General features: G+C 36.8%; 1 protein-coding gene across 8 annotated transcripts in view; it reads right to left on the reverse strand.

Moving 5' to 3' along the window:
* SCAPER (S-phase cyclin A associated protein in the ER) overlaps nt 1–22,779 on the reverse strand; it is a 171,174-nt gene that overhangs the window by 113,304 nt on the left and 35,091 nt on the right. For 7 of the 8 annotated variants that reach the window (XM_052807636.1, XM_052807630.1, XM_052807634.1 and 4 more), the window contains 10 exons: nt 21,771–21,931; nt 14,123–14,385; nt 13,438–13,680; nt 11,735–11,905; nt 11,166–11,241; nt 10,587–10,704; nt 10,143–10,254; nt 9,523–9,663; nt 5,435–5,590; nt 1,480–1,622 (listed from right to left, as the gene is read on the reverse strand). In XM_052807636.1, the coding sequence (XP_052663596.1) occupies nt 1,480–1,622; nt 5,435–5,590; nt 9,523–9,663; nt 10,143–10,254; nt 10,587–10,704; nt 11,166–11,241; nt 11,735–11,905; nt 13,438–13,680; nt 14,123–14,385; nt 21,771–21,931 (1,584 nt within the window). The remainder of the gene's footprint in view (nt 1–1,479; nt 1,623–5,434; nt 5,591–9,522; nt 9,664–10,142; nt 10,255–10,586; nt 10,705–11,165; nt 11,242–11,734; nt 11,906–13,437; nt 13,681–14,122; nt 14,386–21,770; nt 21,932–22,779) is intronic. The other variant, XM_052807632.1, reaches the window with a different exon arrangement.

Below are 22,779 nucleotides of genomic sequence, written 5' to 3' on the forward strand. Positions count from 1 at the left end.
TACAAAGCATTTGAAAACTGAGTGCTATAGTAGCAAACACAGAGGCAATTTGCTGAAACACAGTACTAACAGAAGACAAACGAAAACTGTTGTTCTTCACGTCATAATGAAATAAATGGGGTGCAACAAAGGAAAGTGGCAGATTTAAAATTGATTAAACAGAGCAAAAAGTTATATGCCTTGAGCCTTTAGACAAGTTCTAACCGTACAAGACCTCAGAAGGCAAAGATGTCAATGGGACAATTATCACACATTTGCTTACTGTGAGGGTTTCCTCAAATTTCAGAAAGATGTAGAAGCCTTACACATACAGTGTCTATCTACCCAAAATGTCACAACCAAAATTCTCCCCGTTAGTCCTAATCTTCCTCAAGTGTCTACGAATGAGAAGAAGATACTGAAGGATCCCTTCCAACTCACTCTATCTCATTGTGACTTTGGATCAATATATTGAGGAAAAGTCCATGAAGTCCTGGGTAAGGCCATAGATCCTATCCACAATTCATTCATTAAACATCTAATTGAAAGTTGAATCTCTTTATGATGTCAAGGTAGAATTACTCATGACTTTGGAAGATGAAAGAAGGTGATCAATACATTTCTGAATATTTTACTTGGAGAGAAAAAAAAACTCTTCATGACAACTCTGAAGAAAACAAGCTGTGACAATAGAAATGTTTAAAGAACCATTGGTGAGCACTTCTTGTCATAAGAAAAATGTAACTTCTGTCTAGGTTTTATGGAATGCTTGTGGCAGTGGAACTGTAGGGAAAGAGGGAATAATAGGACGTGAATACAAATAGAATTTGGCAAATTAAACAATAAGCAGAAAGCAGTCTTCCTGAATCAGACTTGAAAGTAAACCCCTCTCACACACTGCAATGCCACCCAATGTTCATTCTCCCTGCACCTCATGTTTGGCTCAAAAGAGAGAGAAGAGCCTATATGAAAACCCTTTTATGAACTTTTGATTATGGGCAAAAACATAAACCAAGCAATTCGTAGGCAGTAGAACTAATGAAGCCTGATTTCCCAGCTTTGTGCTTCACAAATGTAATCTCTAGTGTCTACAAAAAGGTGAACTCAAACTGATGCCAGGAAGTCCAAGTTACTGGAGAGTGGAGGAAATGGGGAACACAGGGTCATTAATCTTGCCTCCTTTGAAACTAAGCTAAAATATGAAAAAGGCAAATTATTAAAAGGTCTTGTTAGCAATAAAGCTAAGATGAATATAATAAAATACAGTCTTGCATATTATATTGTGCATGTATCTAAGGAATACAAAAATCTATTACAGCATTTACGATTACTCACCTGATTTCTTCTTTCAAACCATTTATCAAGAATATTTATTAATGATACTTTTTAAAATACTAAGCCTGAAGAGCTAAGAACATACTGTTCTTATAGAGAAGCTACAGTTTGCTGGAACCAGTAACGGTGAAGGGCAGGGACCCAACGAAATTATTGCAAAGTTACCTGGCCCTCTCCCGTGCTGCATCTTCTCGTGCTTTTTCTTTCTCTTGCCTCTGCTGTTCAATCCGCGCTTCTTGTTCTTTCCTCTTCATCAGCAGCTCCTCAACTCGGGCTTGCCGTTCTGCTTCTAGGGCTCTTTTGCGCTCCTAGTCATAGAAAAGTAAATTTTAACTTTTATTTTAGGGAAAAACAAAAAAGGAATTAACAGACACTGTATTTTAACATCTGCTTATAGAATTTTATCTTACTTTCATGACAGAGTAAGAACTGTGTTTTTACTAGATAAAGGAATAATAGGCAAATATGAGCTTGAACATACACTGAAAGCACAGTTGGATGAACTAAACTGCACATTGTGCTGGTTTGCGCTGGGATAGAGCTGATTTTCTTCATAGTAGCTAGTAGAGGGCTATGTTTTGGAATTGTGCTGGAAACAGCATTGATAATTCAGGGATGTTTTCGTTACTGGTGAGCAGTGCTTACAGAGTCAAGGCCTCTTCTGCTTCTCATCCCATCCCACCAGTGAGTAGGCTGGGGGGGGGCACAAGAAATCGGGAGGGGACACAGCTGGGACAGCTGACCCCAACTGACCAAAAGGGATATTCCAGACCATATGACATCATGCTCGGCATATAAAGCTAAGGAGGAGGTTGCGGGGGGGACTACCGCTGCTCAGGGACTGGCCGGGCATCAGTCAGTTGGTGGTGAGCACTTGTTTTTCATTTGCATCACTTGTCTTTGTTGGGTTTTACTTCCCTCACTCCTTTTTTTTGTTGTTATTTTCCTTTTCATTACTACAATTATGATTATGATTATTATTATTATATTTCAACTATTAAAGTGTTCTTATCTCAACCCATGAGTTTTCTCACTTTTACCCTTGCAATTCTGTTCCCCGCCATCCTGCTGGGGGGGTGGGGGGACTAAGCAAGCAGCTGTGTGGTGCTTAGTTGCTGGCTGGGGTTAAACCACGACACACATTAATTGGCCATATGCTTTGGTCATCCTGAAAAAGTCTATCCACTATAAAAGCTTATAAAACTAGTTCATTAATGACAGTATTTGAAAACATTTTAAACATCCTACAGGATACAGGTAATGCTGAAATAACATATGCTCCCATGGAATATTAATATTTAAATTATGATTCTGAAACTATTTGAATGATGTTATAAAACAAAACAGATTTTGACAATTTTTGTGCTGTCACTGAATATGTGATTTCTCTCACTACACATTTTTTAGTTTTTTGTGACTAATTAAGAAACTATACATGGTATTGTAAACCTTTCTGACAGAATGGCTATGCTACTATCAGCAACAAACAAAAATAAAGCACGTCTGAAACCTCATATTTAAATAAGACATTTATGAATAGACATTAAGTTGGCGAGTTTTATGAAGAGGAAATGTGATTATTTGGTTTAGCTGAAAGTGTGGGGAGAACTGGATTTTTAATGTGTTCTTCAAATCCTTATCTTACTAAAAAATTAGTCTGTTTTGTATGACAGAATAAATGAAAAATAGATATTTAAATACACTTTTAAAATATACTCCTTGCCACAAACTCCAGCACTGTGAACACACATCACTATACTAGCAAATAAATTATCTTCCTTTCAGGAAACAGTATGAGATTTCATTAGCATGTGCCAAAACTTGCTGGAATGGTGAACGTTTTTACATGGTTAGATGAGGGCCCTGTGCTCTTAAATATCAGCTTTACAAAAATTTAGACACATTAAAAGCAGAAAACATTAATCTTATACTTTATTCAAGAAATGAAGACCTACAAAAATAAGTGAACTTTTTTTATTTCATGCACAGCATTTTATATTAATGAATATGATGTTAACTGCACTGTCTTCATCTCCACAGGCAATATAGCTTGGTAATGGATAATCAAAACTGTGGCTTTCACAGTAACCATATTTTTTCCCTGCATAAAGTTTCAGCAACAGCATTGCACTAATACAGTAATTTCCTTCTTAATAAAAGAAATAAGACAAGATATGGAATACTTTAATACAACTGTACTATTAAATCAATAAGAATACAAACTGTTTTACAGAACACACCCAGTGCATCACAAAACCAAATACTAGTTCTGCTGGACATTCCTTACAAAGACCTCTGAGTTTCCATTTGAAAATATACCAGTATAGCTTGTACACTTTTAATTAGGTACCAGTGCTACTAAACAGAAAAGCAATTAAAAGCTACAAAAAATAAAATCTTCAGTAGATCCTGTAATTAAAAAGTTAAAATAAGCTTGATGGAAGGAAGGGTTTAAAGGTGATTCTGCAGAAGTTGGTGTCAGGAAGAAGCAATAGATTTTACTGAATGGATCTGAGAAATACCTGAGGTTGACAAAGACATTGTCCAGATAGATAAACAGCCCAGTTTGCACAGATACTGAAATCTTGTACCATTTTTAGAATCCTTGTGATTTTAAATGATGCAATTCCATGTATAGCTGAAGTCCATCACTGTTACAGTAAACATAAAGTAGCTATGTTTAGAAATGTATTCTTCCAGTGTTTGAGGAGATTTGCATAAAATTATATTCATACTTATAGGCCGGAACTCTCATGATTCATTTCAGTTCACTGAAGTGGAATTATTTGTTTGTAGTTAGTATAAAAAGTTATTATACTGGGAGTGGGTCCAGCACCACAACAGTGCAGGAAAAGCTCCGCCGTGAGGGGAATACACATTGTTTTATACAGGACAGCAGGGGAAGCTACAGCATACCTCAAAATATAGGGCTTTGCTCAACTGTTAAGCAACTTGTGCATGGAGAAAGCGTAACAGGAAGCATCAGCTTGATACTTGGTCTGGCAGAAAGGATACGGAGAGAACAGTGTGGTCATAAGTGGGATTTATTACTGAAAACTTGTCTGCAGTGTTTGTTTTAGTTCAACTACCAGCCTAAGAACAGCCTAATGCCTACACAACACAGGAAAGGACTAAAAAAATGGCAGAGACAAGAAAGAGTTAAAAACACCCCAAATCCCAGAAAGAAACTCCAGGAAAGCTGCATTCTAGAATAAGGGAGTATGAGTAACTACAAAAGCAGGATCACCGAGATCAGGTTTTTCATAAACAATCCGGAAGGCTACTTTTCACTGATGATACAATCAATCCTAGGAAATCCAGAAACTTTTAATAATACATTCTCTCAAAAAGAGTTTTATCTAGCACTTTTGGAGTAACTTCTGTCTCAAAAATGGCTTCTGAGCCACTGAAGTCAGTAACATGCCCCACTATTCAACAAGGAGATAGAATCAGCTGCTAATCCTAAGTACTAAGCTCTGGCAGAAGCTGGATTCACAGGTGATCTACAGTTGAGGTGATCTGAGGTACATATAGAGAGGGAGGAAGAGTTTACGTAAGAAGAAAACTTATGTTTTAGATTCTAACATAGAGAACAGTGCCAAAAAAGTGGATGCATGAGGCTGGGAAAACTCTGTATTGGAATGCTATATTAAACAAACAAAGAAACAAAACAACAAAAAACACCAACACACCACTCCACACCAGGATTCCAGGAACACAAACACATTTGCATTGTGGTTTTCACTGATCCTGTAAAAACTATTGTAATTATGACAGTGGGCATATGATAAGGAGTATTTTTCTGTTTCCTCACTCAAAGTTTTAAGTGTTAAGAAAACATAAACATTTTCTTACAATGGAGTAACAAATGTTTTTTTTAAAAAAGCTTAAGACAGGCATGAATCATCTACCCAACATCTGTAAGACCTGTGCTATAGAGGCTTTTAAGACTTACCTTTCTCCTTCTTACTGCTGAAACATCACAAAGGAGAAACATATTAAAAGATACTTTTCTGAAGTTGAACAAAGGAGGTAAGATATAAAGCAACAAAGACTGCATAGCCAAAATTAAAAAACAAATACATATTTCATTGTTCCCCTGCAACTACAGATATTATACCTGAACTGCTTCATCTCGTGCTTGTTTTTCCTCTTGTCTTCGTTGACGCTCTTCTTGTAATTCATTTAAGCGTTGTTCATATTCTTTTAGTTTATTCAATACATCATGACGTTTGTTCTGAGCTTCTAAGGTGTTTATAAATGCAATTTCATTTACCTGTAAATGATCAGAAAGTGTAAGAAAAGATCTGAAAAGCTGAAATAAGTTTCATTCTTCAGGGATTCCACCCATTTGTTAATTATCCATTTGATAATTAAACTAGTGGGACACTTCACCAGAATGAGTTGGAAAACTACCAAGATGAGAATAAGGCTTTGGTTTTTTGTTGGTTTTTTTTTTTTATTTGGGGGGGGGGGTTTGTTTGTTGGGTTTTTTTTAAACTGGCTAGCCCATGGAATATAAAAAAGAGAAATTGAATTTTATCAGAAAAACAAGAAACTTTGGGTAAATACCAGGAAAATCTTCCCAGTCTTCTCAGCGATGAGACTTCATTAGTCTATTCTCTCATTCACAATATGTGGAGTGCTAAGGCCCAGCTGGATAAATCAGTAAAATACATAAGTGCTAGTAGAATCCAACAGGTCTTTTGATCTAACTTTAAATATATGGGTACTTACTGAATAAAAAAGGGAAAACATACATACTATGAATCAGAAAAAACTGAACAAGCTCATTGTCTTAATATTTCTTATCAGTATAGCCTATTTCACAAACATACATAAATTTTTCTTCAGCCACAGCACAGTGCAACATAAAAGAATAAAAAAAAGAAAATAATATGAAAAGGCTAACTTAAAAGTACTTTATTGTGTATACTAAAAATATCAGAGAAAATGCTTTTCTACTACTTAGGTTCATGAAGATAATCAATATTTTGTCCTTGCTACAAGGTTGCTGAAGAATATTCTTGTCAACTTCAGGCTTTTAAATGCAAATGCTTTAGAAACTTATATGGACGGGAAAAATCAAACTCTAATTTAACTTTGATTTAATAAAATAAAAATTTTAAACCAAAGCTATTGAGGAAAATCATAAAAATTTATCAGCTATAAACCATACTCAGACGTATGATTGAAATAGAAATTCTTTTGCTGTACTCAAAGTTCATGCTCTGTCTGAATCCACAAAAGAAATGAGTAAAAAGAACATATATGAACAGACAACAACAGATCATGTAAAGGGTGGTAGGATAATATTTGTTGCTTTGTGTACTGACTAGAATCCATCTACAGAATGGATTTCACAGTTCAGTAAACAACTAAGCACTGGGAATTTAGATAACCAATTGGGCAGCAAGAGTTACCATGGCCTTCAGCTATACTACTCATCAGCTATTTCTCTAAAGCCTTCTGGCCCAATTAACCTTTACTTCCAGAACACAAGAACCTCAAGAGGCAGCAGATCTTACACATTTAAACACACACAATATTTGAAACACCTGCTTAGCTGGGGAATTATGGCAAGTGTGATTTAGTTAATATGATTACAGAAGTCACACCAGTGCAATGAAATAATAATGAAGGTATGTTAGACTGAATTAGGTAATCTAGAAATCATTCTAATCCAAGAGACAGAAACAGTGACTAAGTAAAAAAAGCTAAATCAGTTTTGTCATTGTGGTGGGTTGACCCTGGCTGGATGCCAGGTGCCCACCAAAGCCATTCTATCACTCCCCACCCTCAGCTGGACAGGGGAGAGAAAATATAACAAAGGGCTCATGGGTCAAGATAAGGACAGGAGAGATCACTCACCAATTACAGTCATGGGCAAAACAGACTCAACTTGGGGAAAATTAACTCAATTTATTGCCAAGCAACCAGAGCAGGATAATGAGAAATAAAACCAAATCTCAAAACACCTTCCCTCCACCCCTCCCTTCTTCCCAGGCACAGCTTCACTCCTGGATTTTCTACCTACCCCCGCAGTGGTGCAGGGGGATGGGGAATGGGGGTCACAGTCAGTTCATCACACATTGTCTCTGCCGCTTCATCCTCTTCAGGGGCAGGACTCATCACACTCTTCCTCTGCTCCAGCGTGGAGTCCCTCCCACAGGAGACAGTCCTCCACGAACTTCTCCAACGTGGGTCCTTCCCACGGGCTGCAGTTCTTCACGAACTGCTCCCGCGCGGGTCCCTTCCATGGCATGCAGTCCTTCAGGAGCACACTGGCACACTGCTCCAGTGTGGGCTTCCCACGGGGTCACAGCCTCCTTCAGGCACCCACCTGCTCCGGCATGGGGTCCTCCCCGGGCTGCAGGTGGATATCTGCTCCACCATGGACCTCCATGGGCTGCAGGGGGACAGCCTGCCTCACCATGGTCTTCACCACGGGCTGCAGGGGAATCTCTGCTCTGGTGCCTGGAGCATCTGCTCCCCCTCCTTCTTCACTGACCTTGGTGTCTGCAGGCCTGTTTCTCTTACACGTTCTCACTCCTCTCTCTGGCTGCCATTTATGTGCCCGCTGCAACTTTTTTTCCCTTCTTAAATATGTTATCACAGAGGTGCTACCACTATTGTTCATTGGCTTGGCCTTGGCCGGCAGCGGGTCCGTCTTAGAGCTGGCTGGTATTGGCTCTGTCGGACGTAATGGAAGCTTCTAGCAGCTTCCCACAGAAGCCACCCCTGTAACTGCCCTGCTACCAAAACCTTGCCACATAAACCCAATACAGTCATGGTTATCTTAAATAATACGGATGAACAGCTGCATCAATCACAGCTGGGATACATGGTCATTATATAATGTAACATTTTAGTTTCAAGGAGATGCATGTATCTTCACTTGGGAAAAACCACCTTTAAAATAAAATACTTCATTTATGTTGTGCTGTTTTGGCTGGGATAGAGCTGATTTTCTTCACAGTAGCTAGTAGAGGGCTATGTTTTGGAATTGTGCTGGAAACAGCATTGATAATTCAGGGATGTTTTCGTTACTGGTGAGCAGTGCTTACAGAGTCAAGGCCTCTTCTGCTTCTCATCCCATCCCACCAGTGAGTAGGCTGGGGGGGGGCACAAGAAGTTGGGAGGGGACACAGCTGGGACAGCTGACCCCAACTGACCAAAAGGGATATTCCAGACCATATGACATCATGCTCGGCATATAAAGCTAAGGAGGAGGTTGCGGGAGGGACTACCGCTGCTCAGGGACTGGCTAGGCATCAGTCGGTTGGTGGTGAGCACTTGTTTTTCATTTGCATCACTTGTCTTTCTTGGATATTGTTTCTCTCCTTTTGTTATTTTCCTTTTCCTTACAATTTTATTATTATTGTTGTTGTTGTTATGTTTTGGTTTTTTTTTCAATTATTAAACTGCTTTTACCCCAACCCACAAGTTTTCTCACTTTACACTTCTGTTCTCTCCCCCATCCCACCAGGCCGGGGTGGGGGGGAGTGAGTGAGTGGCTGTGTGGTACTTAGTTGCTGTCTGGGGTTAAATCGTGACAGTGTTTATCAAAGTAATATGAGTAAGGTAAACCAAAAAGCATTCATCTAGTGCTCATCTTATGAAATTACATATTGAAGTCAGAAGAGAACTAAACAAAATACTTATTTTACAATAATTGCCATGTGCTAACTGTAGGTTTCTATTTATTTCCAACTGTTTAACAACATTAGTGGTACAAAACACAGCAAAAGAACTGTTTAAGGACACAGAATGCTGGATCTAGAATGGATGTTTAACAAAGGACAAGAGCAATGAGCTCTCCCCACTTCTCATTTTACATGCTGGAAAGCAGAGAATTGATAATAAGATCTTCTACTCCTTCCAGGAGGACTAGTTATCACTGAAAATGCTGCCATACTCTCTGTGAGGAACAAACGCAGCAAGATGACTATCAGCTCTCTGTTTCAACCCATCTTTTTTTCCAGTCCAACCCACCATGACGTCTAATGACAGCTAATTAATTTTAAATTCGTATTAGAGAAAAATTTTCCATTTTAGAGAGAGATCAGCATTTATCAGCTTCACAGTTTACATGTGTTCATATCTAACTTGCACCATCCTTCACAACCTACTCATTAGCACTCCAAGGTATAAAACATATACAAGCATAACTATTAAATACTTCCCCTTTAAAACAGAATAACTTACTTTAGCTTCTTCCTCTTGTGCTTTTTTCACAATTGCTTGTAGCTGCACTTCACGTTTAAATTCTGCATGGAGTAATTTTTCCTCCATCATCCTTCGTCTTTGATCTAATAATTCTTCTTTCCATTTCCGTACATCTTTCTCCTATATATAATGAGTAAATTCATTACTAGTACAGTAACTGAAAATAAGGCCTGAATTTTTCCACAAAATTTCCCAATATCTGAAGCTTTGTTTACAGTAATAAAACATTTTAATGCTCTACACAAAGCCTACATTAAGTTTAACCCAAAGTATACTGATTTGCTAACTGCTTCAGTTTGGTGAGTTTTACCATTTATGTCAGATACATGCAACACATTTCTACTTTTTCATGCATTCCCTGAATCTGAGTCAGTATAGTACGTCAGCAACACTCTCATAGAAGTTCATGATTTGAACTAAAGCTTTCTGTAATATCTGTGATGTACGAGTCATCTGTGAAAACTATGTGAACTCAGACTCCGAGGAAAATTTCGTTTCACCGCTAGTTTTAATCTCTAACATTTCTAGACTACGTGGAAAAAAAAAAAAGCTTTACTGAAAGGCAGCAGACCAGCTCCTTTTTATTACAGAAAGCTTACCCTCTCCATTAATTTTTGAAGCTTCAGTGTCTTTTCTTCACGTAACTTTTCTCTCAGCTGTTGAGCTTTCATTTGTTTCTCTTCATGTTTCTTTTTGGATTCTGCTATTGTTCTTTTAATAAAAAACAAAGCAGAGCAAAAGCAAGTGAGACAACATTAACTGACAGCATTGCAAACATTTCTATGTCATTTTCAGTAAGAGCAAACAAACAGACCACCGGAGGGCAATTAATTTCCCCTAAATGTAAATACCGTTCTTCTAGTCTTCAAATCTTTATTTAATGGACAATGTAGCGTAAGCCTAGTTCATTATGAAAATAATATACTGATTTCTATAACACTTTCCACCCACAGACTTAAAGAAAGTAGATTTATGAACCATGCAGCCATGAGTTTGGTTGCTTGTTTTAACTGGCTAATCAAGACAGGTAACAACTCTAAAACCTTTTGCGCGATGGTGACGACAGTTTCTCATGCATGTGTATTCCATGTCCAGGTGGACGTGCAGGCTCTTCTTCCACTCTGTCTCCCCAAGAATTACTCTGGCGCCATGATTCACGAGCTGTACATAAAGAAAACAAAGTCTTAGATAATTTAAACACACTTTTCTGGGAGAAGTGCAATTAACGAGGCTTAGTCCCTCTTACAAGTTCTCTCTCAAACGGGTTCTCTTGAACTTAGGTAAGGTGCAAACACAGACTGAAGCATGTCTAATCCCTGTGCATTTTCAATGCTTAATGATTTTATTACGCTTTTATCCAAATGTTAAGATAAACTGTGTAACTAATTTTAAAATTCTAATAGAGATGGGAGAAGAGAGCTGAAAAACAAAGACACACAGAGATAGTTTGAACACACAAGTCCATCTTTCCTAAGGAAATAACATAAAAAATAATGTAACTTGGAATAATAATTAAATGTTAGGGGGATCTTCTGAAACCTTAACTAGCCATGAGTAAAAAGGGCATTTTTCTAACTTTTACTGTCATTTCAACATAAGCACAGTGATATATGAATATTTACCTTCATAATCTGCCAGAACATCATTCCAGTCCATAGACATACCACAGAAAGATATGCTTCCGTTACCCATACTAGCCTGAAATTTAATATGATCCAGACGTAAAAACATAAACCTCAATTCGCAGGTGTACACACATATTAAACAGTGCCAACTCAGCCATATTCAGCAATGTTTCCAAACTGAACTAGCCATCTCAAAGATGGATGCTGTCCCTGCTGTTTCTGACAGTAGAAATGGAGACTTCTGCTTCAACCTAGAGTAGCTCCTGTGTGGTAGCAACGAAAATAACAAGTCCCAGGTCTCCCAGTTTTGCACACAGAAATAGGCAGCAGGACAATGACTGCAACATCAGAGGACTTTGTACCAGTCAGCAGCACTGTGCTGCTGAGTTTAGCTAAATATACCTTAGACAGTATGGTATAATTATTACATGACATTATTTACTTTATTTGCATGTAAAACAGATTACATTAATGCAAAACCAAACACTAACAAATTCTATATTCATACTCTGCTGACATCAAAGACGGCTTCAAGTTGGGTACTTTAAAATAAATTTAACACTCACAGAGAAATCGCTATCATTGTCAGTCTCAATATTAATGTCATTGTTTTCCTCTGCTTCAATCTCTCTTGTTAATTGCTCTTCTTCTGCAATAGCACTAGCAATGGCTTCTTCATTTGCCTTTTCCAAACGATCTGCTAACTCTTCTTTCTTAGCAAGGACTTCTGCCATAGACTGTAGGAAACATGAAACCAGAAAAAAACCAAAATCAGTAGCAGGCACAAAAAAGTGTTTCCATATAGTTAATATGAATTATACGATATTTTGTTCAACTTCTAATTACTTGTAGTTCCTTTACTGCTATATTTTGCGAAGGTAGCTGAAATACAAACCCCACTAAAACTATTAGCAACTATTACTCATTTAATAGCTACATGAAACACTTAGGAAATTAATTACCATTCACATTCATTCCAAAATGTATTACACGAACGCTGTCATAAACAGCAACAAAGACAGTTCTCTAATTATTCTTCTAAATACCTAGTCTTAGGGACTATGCAATGCATACTCTGAAACGTTAATGGCATGCCCTGCTGTTATCTCCAGAAAAGGAATCATGTGCCAAAGTATTATTTAAAGATTAAAATGGATCTGCAGATGAACTGTATCTGTAAAATTTACCACAGTTAATACAACGGAATCTCAGGCTATACTTGTTTTTCAACATGAATGACAAAATACTTAGGCAAGAATGTAAGCCTGAATATGCTGACTGATTTGCCTTTTCCTTCTCTAATGTCCAGTACTGACTGGTTCATTTCCACTCCGGCTGCCAAACAATGTGCCACAACACACAAATCTCTGTTCAAAGCAAACTAATCAGTAGTAAAATGCTCACAAGAGACACAAATCCCACCAAACTGTCAGCATCCTGAACTGTAAATAGCTGAGAATCTGAATCAACGTTAGTGGATGAGATGCTAGAAATCAGCTCTAAAAACAAACAAATCCTTGACTTGGAAATCTTTGTAAAAGATGTTAAAGGGAAAGCTATTTACCGGAAAACTGCTGCAAATCAGAATTTTAATCTAGTTTCTGAAGAAAACAAAACAAACATAACCTGAAAGAATAACCTGGATTTTACGTAGCATTACTGCAATTCTCCACTCAGAGAATCCCAGTAAAGCAGACACACCTTGAAACCTGCAGAATTCTACAGACAAGAAAGAACATTCTTTTCAGGAAGCCACATAAAAAAACTTAACATTTATTGCTTAAGAATGGCGTTCATCCAAATTGCTAGTTGTATAGGAAGACCCAAGAGAGCAGTTCAGCTAGTCTTAAAAGGCAGAGGTCTACATTTGTTTCTAACAGAATTTGGATATGCCATGTGTTTCCAGTTTGAATAATTAGCAAAACTGGAGTAAGAATTTAAAAAGAGTCTGACCTAAAATGATTGATAGTGGAAGGAAATGAAAAATTATGGCAAACATATATGTAAAAAAAGTAATGAGAGCACAGATCTCTCTATTCCAAATAATGCATTTCTATCTTTCTAGTTTAAGTTCAGGAACTCTACTGGAATTAAATCCTGTCATGAAAAGTATCTGTGCAAAAAATTATTTTTCCTACAGTAAGTACCTTACAGACTTTGCTACAATTTCTACAGCAGGCTAACAATAAACACTGTGCAACGCAACACAGAATGAGAAAATTAAGGCTTATATCTATTATTTACTCAGAATTCTTATAAGATTTCTTACCAATCTGACAGCACTCACATTTGAAATATCTGAGGGATCCATTTCAGTTTCAGTCTTAGCTTTTTCCGTTTGATGCCTGTCTATAGTATCAGTGATCAGGGAGGAAGCTTCATTAATCTGCAGAGTTTCTGAAGTACAGTCAGTATTTGTGAGAACCGGAGGTATCTCAGAAACTGTTTTTGAGGAATCTTCTTGCATTGGTGTGCCAGTGCCCCCATTGTTTTCCGAGGCGTGTGCTGTGAACTAACAAGAGGCATTTGCAAAATTAACAAAATGTAACATACTGATTTTTAGAGTCACTAGAGTCAAAAGGATTTTAGCAAAATACCTGGCAACCTTACAGTGAGTGATGCAAATAACTCCACGTCTATTTCAGTTACTCATAACCTTGCAAAAGTTGGATCCTTCTACGTATGAGATGTGCCTAATGCTGAGTTTTTGGAAAACATGCAAAACCTGTCCACAGCATTGTAAAATATATGGTTCATCTCATGATTTTTAACTTGCCTATTTGTGCCAACATCTTAACGTGTTTCCATAAATGTAACTGAAATAGCCATTATTTTTAAATCCCTTTCCAATCTGGTTAGTGAATAAAACCTCTAGACCACACTACCTTTAGAAAATGCTCTAAAGAAAAAGTTGCAAGATTTAAGGTTAGAAAATGGTTCAAAATTGTACTGACCTGAGTCCTTTCAGTAAGAGGACCTTCAGACTGATGTAAACGATCTTTCTGTACAAGCTCCGTGCTTTTGGATGCACCACTGTCAGTGAGCGAACTCCCGCACTTATTCTCTGATGGCGGTGAAATTACATTTTCTTTGTCACTGTCACCTTTGGACTTTAGTGATTCTGCAGCTACAGGAGTTTTTGTTGCCAAAGCTGTGGATCGAGATCGAACAGGCCTTCCACGCTGAACTGTTTCCCAGCCCTCTGCATCCTTTCGATCTACATAAAATATAAAACACTCCATCGTAAGAAAGGGAGACTTATAAATAGAAGTATTATAAACAACTATTTTATTACAGTATTACACAAGTTGTGTGATAAAAATGTTCTCTTTAAAAATCAATACCGAAAAAAAAAAAATCAATGAAATATTCTTTAGCAAAGCTTTTTACTTCAAGTGTTGCTATCAGTTTCACAAACACTGAACAACTCTATTCATGGGACCAGCTCTGTTATTTCAAGAAGCTAAGCTACTCATACACAAAACCATGTGAAGAAAGGCAACATGTACTTAAGCTTTTCATGTCTATACTGCTATTTCACTAGATGGTAAAGCACAACAAAGCAACCACACCCTTGTTGTTCCTTCTAGCAACAGTAACATTGGAGGTCTTTCATGAAAGTGCAAATCTCTGCAAGCACAGACGTTACTGCACATCTTAGTGTGGAAAGTATTGTCCAGAATGCAACTTACTATTCCAGAAATGTTTACCTTACTTTTTCCACTTGTTTCATAAAAATACACTAATCAGTGTCAGCTTTTGGAAAATTTCTTTTCCTGGATTCCAGGAAATAGCAAAATATTGCTATAGTGGGACTGCAAATTGAAGGAGAAAATAGAAGAGTAGTTTTCTTCAATTCACTTTGATGACTAAATAGCTGTTAAATACAACTTGCTGATCAACATTTCTGATATCTAATCTTGGTACATACCTGAAAAGCCTTCAAAGTTACATTTGTCTGCCTAAAGTATCAGGTCTTAAGTGTGATCACATTTCTAGAACATCAAGGTGAACACCGTTCTCCATATACAACATTTTTGTGGCCAGCAATTAATACCAACACATAATTTCCCATACATCTTGAAATGACTGTGGTTCTTTTGAGACCTGATGGTACAACTCACAATTGTGAAAAATAAGCTCACGCATGTCTAATTGCTGAACAGAAGTTCTTGCAAAAAACTCAAGAACTAACTATGCACCATATTTTCCAATATACTTTTGGCATAAGCTATTTTTAGGATCTTTCACATAAAAGGAAGAGAAGGGTGTGGGAGATTATTTTTACCTGGAGGAGCAGAGAATCAAAAACCCAACACTAAATTGCCTGATTTACAGAGGGAAAAACATCTAGAATAGAATAGAACTTATATATCAAAATTCATTCTCTGGGTATTTCCAAAGCTTTTACTAACAAAGATGGTCCTGTAGCTCAGGCATAAAGATCAGAGCTCAAACATTAATGTTTAACATAAATATGAATAAATATGAGTCTACTTGGTTGTCAAAAAATGTCATTTGAAACACCCAAGGGTGGTGAGAAAATTGAATTATTTTTATATTATGATGAATTGCACATTACCAACTTAAAAGACTGGCTTAAAACTTGCATTTCTAGAGATCTGGTTTTTAAAAGCAAAATATAAAGTGGCTGAAAAAATGTAAGTTAAAAGCGTTATGCTCTCTAAAAATACCACCTGCTTTCAGTAGGAACACATGATGGTTAGGTTACAAGAAGTGAACCATCTTTATGGACTGCCAATAACATCTATATGCAACACACCCATAGGGAGATGAGAGAACAAAATATTTTTTCTTCCTTTCAGAATATGTATGTTTATTTTAAAGCAATTTACAGTACATAAAAAGGATGTGTCTTAACATTAATTTTCATGGTCAAAAAATCCTGGAGTCTTTTTAAATTTCCCTCCGGGGCATATGTTTCTGGCAACTGTAAAACAAGTACAGAAATTCTGGTACCAACACTTTCACTAGAAGTGCTATACTGCAAAGGACTGCAGTGGCACAGTCACAGGACTGTCAATAAAAATGAAGATTATTTTAGGTAAAAGATAAAACCATTGTACCTACTGGACTTAACTAACTTTCGGTAGATTTGAACTGATGTTCAACATCAGCAGTAACCAATAAACTGGAAATTAGCCTAAACCAGAAGTAATGGCACTTTCATAGTTTGCTTCACTTGGCAACTAGCACTTCACAAACATTAAGTGCTTATTTAACTACTGGGTTCTTTTAACATCTCAGGATAAAACACAGCAGCCTAGACCAATGGCTGGTGTGAATCATGAGTTACCAGTGAAGTTAACAGGACTGTACTGAAATTTATCTTAGCTGAGCAGCTCATGCCATAGCTGTTTTTACATAACTGTATAATTGTTCACAAACCTTAACTATACTGATAATATGACAGATGCAAAAAGATAATTCAATTTGATATTTCACTGTTGAAACTGTTTTACTCTAGAAAATTTGCTGTATATTTTAAAGTAAACAAAATTCCAAAACTCTGTGTGAATGACTACAGTTGATCTCTTCAGATTACTGACGGTAACCAGAGACAGCATACCTCTGCAAAAAGCCTTTCTATATTCATTCCCCCTATGTGCACTTGCACATGCTTTGGTATGCACCACTGATTAGGGAGGGGAATGACAATCAAAAATATATGGATTATATTTTTTTGCTTTACCACAGACTTTCCATTTGACCCCTGTAAGTGGCTTTGGCTTTATTTTCATTTCTTCATCTTTACATGGAAAAAAATATTATTACCCACAGGAGCAAGCGATCGAAACACGCTAGTACTCTCTCAGAGACAATCTTATCTCCAACAGTACTCCAGGGAATAGGGTTTTAATTCTGCAAGAATCACAAACAGATTTACTGCAGAAAGCTCCAGGAACACAGCCTGTATAGAATATGGCCCTGCATTACGCAGGACTACAAGGACTGCTTAGGCCCCCTGTATATCACACCTGCTACTACCCCACTGACTTTTGTAATTGGTAGGACCACAAAGATTTTGCTGTATATAGCTTATAATAAAATTTGGCCAAGAAATTTCCCTGGCAAGTAATATGCAGACAACAAAGAGACTGTTCAGAAGACTGCTGAAATCAACCAAAAAACTGCCATTGCTTTAATGCAGCAGACTTTTGGATTACGATTCCTTTTGCTTGTCACTTACGAAGCAAGATTGTTGCAAGATTTCACTTCTACTTGTTCTGAAAAATTGAAGTCAGCTCTTACATAAGGCATCTTTTCTACATTAAAAAAGATCAGGAGATACCCTTTAGTAGTATTTACTACCTAAAGATAATTTTACTAACATCTAGATAATAAGTTAGATTAATCTTACCTATATCTTAATAATAATTTTACTAATGCCTTCTAATATCTTCTAATGATAATCTTTACTAATATCTACTGAAGTTAATTCTACCAAAAAAAAAAATTCTTGCCTGCCTTGCCTAGTTGATTCCTTGTTTCATGGCATATTTCTCAGTACTCTAAAACAGATAGAATTAATCAGAATAAAATTATTCAGAGCATAGCAAAGCCATAATCACAGTTACTACAGTAAGAATTAATCTTTTAGTAAAAGCCATACATGTTCAATTTTTAATTTGTATTTGTTCACAGTCATAATTATTACTCAAGACTCATCCTATTATTTTAACAGCACATAAATACTTGTGTTTGAATGAATATTGTTTGGTGAATTCTTCAAATACAAAAGAGTTTTTAACGCAAGCATGCATTTAAACTATTGAAATGTCTGGAATCAGTTTAACAGTTTTATGCCATCTGACAACTAGCTGTGCACAAGAAGTTACTTTTTCATTTTAATTCACTTATAAGTTTAGTATTCAGTCATTTCCAGGCATGTTTTTAACAAAAAGTTTGCAAAGCTAATATATTTATTGACATTAGATCACATAGTTCCTAATCTAAAGCAAAGTTAATACTCAGTAGGGCATCACCCTTCCTCCCTTCCTTCACTTTTTTCCTTAAGTCTGGAATTCTTTTCATATAGCCCAGTAGCCATCTCCACACGCTAAATATCACATGCTGGGTTTGATTACTCCCAGAGTTTTGTCAATGAATAATTCATTTGACTACCTTGATCATTCTCTAGTTTCATTTGAACTTCCCTGTCCCTGCTTGCTCTTGTATTACATGGAAGTGACAAGCCATCTGTTACCTTGAGGCCCTCATAGCCACCAGGGCCTTATCCTTTCAAAGTTACTCCATCTGGAAGAACTGGCCAAGCAGTCTTACTGGCAACATCAATAAACTAAGGTTCTACCTCAGGAGATGCATGTGCCGCCTTAAAAATTTACTTGCAAGTAACAGACTACCAAAGCCTACCTGACCTTCCCCACTCATTACTAAACTTCAGCCCCAATTTTTTTTTTAAATCTAAAGTAGTATTACTGCATCTAAAAGGCACTTTGGAAAACCATGACTACTTGAGAATCTGGAAGCAAATATAGAAACATAAACTCAGCCGAAACACAGTTAAAGGGCAGAAGACATGAAAACCAGAACAATAAAATAAGAACAAAAACACCAGAGAAAACGTAGTGGTGCAAGGAGTGGTAAATTTACAAACCATAACAAGAGATGGTGGGTTAACAGGCAAGACTTCAGTTAGAGATGTTGTCAGACTACTTTTAATGGCCACTTCAAAATACGAGGGGGGGGGGCAAAAAAAAAAAGATAAAAAAAGAATGAATGTAAAATTTTCAACAGAAATTATGCATAATAATTTGACAACCCAGTCAGGAATAAATAGTCCTTTGCTGTCTGTGATGATGTTCCTGCAATTTGTTCTCAATATGCAGAAGTTATGCATGCTTCCACAAGATCAGCTGCCAGCATGTCTGAGTCCAAATCAGGACAGTTACTTTAGAGGACTGTATGTCCTGCAAAGCCTGAAGCCTTAGCTACATTACATCTATTCACAACTATGGACATGAGCATGGAAAGATTAACAATAATAAGTAATAAAACTAGATTTCAAGTGTGGCAACAGCAAAAACATTCAGTATTTCTGAAAAGTTTACATGTTCTTGACTGCCCTTTCTCCTAAGTTATGTACAAACAATAAGCAATTATTCTAATTCTAAGCACCTATTTCCAGTCTTAATACACACTTTAAACTTGTATAATCTTACCAGGAGCACCTGGGAATTAATTTCATGCTAGGCTACTGTACTACTGTTACTAAACCAATCTTTTCTCCTGCCATAAACCAGTCAGACAATAAGACTGGACCATGTTTCATATTGTAGAAAACACTCAAGCATGAAAGACAAAATTATTATTTTTTTAAAATTCATTAAAATACTGAAGTTAACACTAAGATTAATGAGGGAAACGAGGTAGGATGATTTAACCTCATTTAATTACGCATCCAGAAAAAAAATAATTTAAAGAAATATCTGGAAAAATAATGCATTTTCTCTCTCCCTAAGGACTTACTTAGTTAAATCTGGAAATTCCATCAACCATGAAACAGATACAGTATCATACCACTCTTCCACTTCACAAAACCATTGTGAGACCTAATGACAATGCTGTTGGAAATCACTGGAGAAAAAGTGTTTTAGGGAAATCTTGCCACTCTAAGACCCAGCTGGGATTTAGGGTGGGCAAGAAAGCATTACAGGGTGGCAGGAGGAATCCTCCCTCCCACAAGGCCTGAATGTACCTAACAGCTATGAGTGCATTAGCTGGTGAACAGGCAGAGCAGATGATACACAAGCCTCATATCTGCTTCAATAATGCATGCAAAGAGCCTTTGTGGCTCCCTTTGCGTAAACTTCACAGATTCTCTTGTGCTTCAGTGAGGTTAATTTGATTTTACCAAAGTGATTCTAGCCTCCATGCAAAGGATAACATGCTCCTAAAGAGAATTTGATTTGTTAAAAACATTACAATGCAGCCATGAGAAAATCATCGAAATTCTCCAATGCCGAATGTCGGAGATAATGGATTCTTCAGAATAAACAAAGCCTCTAGAAGGAATGACTGTTATTTCTTAAAATGAAATGTTTCAAGTCTGAATTGTATAGTACACTTCATTTTGAATATCACTGAACACTTACAGGCCAGTGCTACAGGACCTAAGTGGTTTTGCTCTTTTTGGAGCTTATTAGCTGCAGTTAATGGCCAATAAAACACAGCACAACACTGACTCCTCAGCCCTTTAAATGCCTAAAACTAACATAGGGATAAGGTCTTTTGTTCTCCTTTTAGCCTCTTAAAAATCTGTTATCCTTATGGAAGTGCAGATCAGTTTTATTCCCCATGAGCTAATAAAATTCTCCCTATGCACAAGAATCCCCAATAAAGGTATTTTAACAACAGCTTGGAGTCTCTCACTTTAATATGAGAAATAATCAACACAAAAAGGTTTGATTATGAATAGCTTCAACTACTGGCAAAAATTAAAGGTGGAATTACACCTTCAGTTACAGTGTTGAAAACTCAGCCAAACTGCCACTATTCTCTAACTAGCTCGCTGCAACTATATACAGCAAGATATTCCCTCATGCAAACAGCATCAATCAATTCCCATTCAACCAACCATTATTAGAGCACGGTTTTGACTGTTCTTTTCCAAGCGTAAGAATCTGCATGCTACTGAACTCATTTATGTTAAATTGCAAGACACTTGGACAAGGTATTTTGTTTCATAACATACCACAAGTCTCCAAACCACTACACATGACTTCTACTACTACTAGGTTGAACGTACAACTATCTTAAATTAATACATGCTCTTCCACTAATTTTTCTTTAAAAAAAAAAAAAAAATATTAACATTTCTTTTTAATTTCTTTCAGAATATCCATTTCTACATCTTGCCTGCTTATTTTGCAGAAAGTCATCCGGGACCACACATGAAAAAAATAAATGGAAAAAATGCATCTCTGAAGACAATCTCAGGGTTCCAGTGTGTGCAAAGAAACTAACTTTATAAACCAAATGGTGAAGTTTTTTATGTCTACAACTAAACAAATCTCTTCTAAAACAAAAGACCCCACATCAAGCATTCTTCAAGGACAATCTTTAGAGAAACAATTCATAACTGAATGTGGTTAACTCTTGTCTTCAAAGAAAAAAACCCCATCAATTGTTACTTCAGCACAGTTCTAGTAACATCGTCTCCCTGGGCACATAAAACTATCTTGAGCTCTTTTTTACAGATTCCTGAACATGTATTATTCTTTATATTGTTAAACCATTCCAAACTGCAGTCAGTTAGATTGTCAGTTTGTGACCAAAGACCTTTCTTTCTCAGGCTGTTGTGCACTGGTATTTTAACATATCAAATTCTAGTTAGTGGAAATACAGTGGAATATTACTTACACATGAAAACACAACTTTGTCTCAAACTTAACTATTCCAATGTAGGGCTGCATTAATCTTTTATCTCAATACTTAATTTAAACATTGTATTTTGCAAAATTAGACTTAATTTTGGTTTGAAAATAGGTCATCACACTCTGAACTAACTTGATACCACAGAGTTTGTGAAAATAACTTAAGCCACTTAAAGAGACTTGCCATTTTTCCGCGATGACTTCTGTGCTGGAGGTGGCAGACAGGTTTGTGCTGTTGCTAGCTCAGGATTGGCAGCTTTAGTTCCATGATTGGCTTTTACCTTATCAGCCCAACTTACACCAGAAGGAGCCAGGCGTGTTGCAGAAATTGTCACTGCAGGGTTCCTAAATGAAAATCATAGCTTTTTTTAGTGTCTAATCAAATAACAGAATGGTTCATTAGAAAACTTTATCAGCCCACTCTCTCCTTAATCTTGGTGTTCAATGATTCAGACTGAGAGCTAGTTTCAAAAACTGGAACCTACTATAAAACGACAAGAAAAGCTTATTGTAGTAACTCTTCATACAGCCTGTGTCCTTTTCTCTTTACACAGTTTTAAAAAATTAAATTTATAGTTCTTCAACGTTAAAGCCTCAGTAGATTTCTCATCAGCAAAATCCCTATAAATTACCTCATGAAAAAAATAAATCTAACCACAGAAAAAAGGATGCAGCAATAAATCAGCAAGTGGCGTGGTTTGGGTTTTTTTTGCTTCTATTGGATAACTACGTTGATAGCCTATTACATATTCCCAGTCACAGAAAAGTCAGAAGAAGATAGAAAACAGTGCTGCACATTGAGAAAAATTTCCAAGTTAGATTCCTTATATTTAGTAGTCAATGAAACTAAATGAACAGTAAGCTACATTCTCAGGTTAAAGTTTTTTCATGTCTAATGAAGAAACCTGCAACACTAGTGATGCACAAACAGTCCCCACAGGGAACATTCTCTGATACCAAATTTTAATATCATAGAAATAAACACATGGTGAGTATTTACAGCCAAATATAACAGCTCTTCTATTGCATCTTCCCAGGTCCAGCCTAATTTCATCAATGAACTGTACAGAATGGGCTGCAACCATTACTAATACAAGGAGTCTAACAAAGCATGTGGGCAGGAAGTCCAAGAAAGGGCAGGTTTAATTGTAAATGTAGATCACACAAATCCATAACATACTGTTCCAAGGTTA

The sequence above is a fragment of the Harpia harpyja genome, chromosome 14, assembly GCF_026419915.1.
Source record: "Harpia harpyja isolate bHarHar1 chromosome 14, bHarHar1 primary haplotype, whole genome shotgun sequence".
NCBI lineage: Eukaryota > Metazoa > Chordata > Aves > Accipitriformes > Accipitridae > Harpia > Harpia harpyja.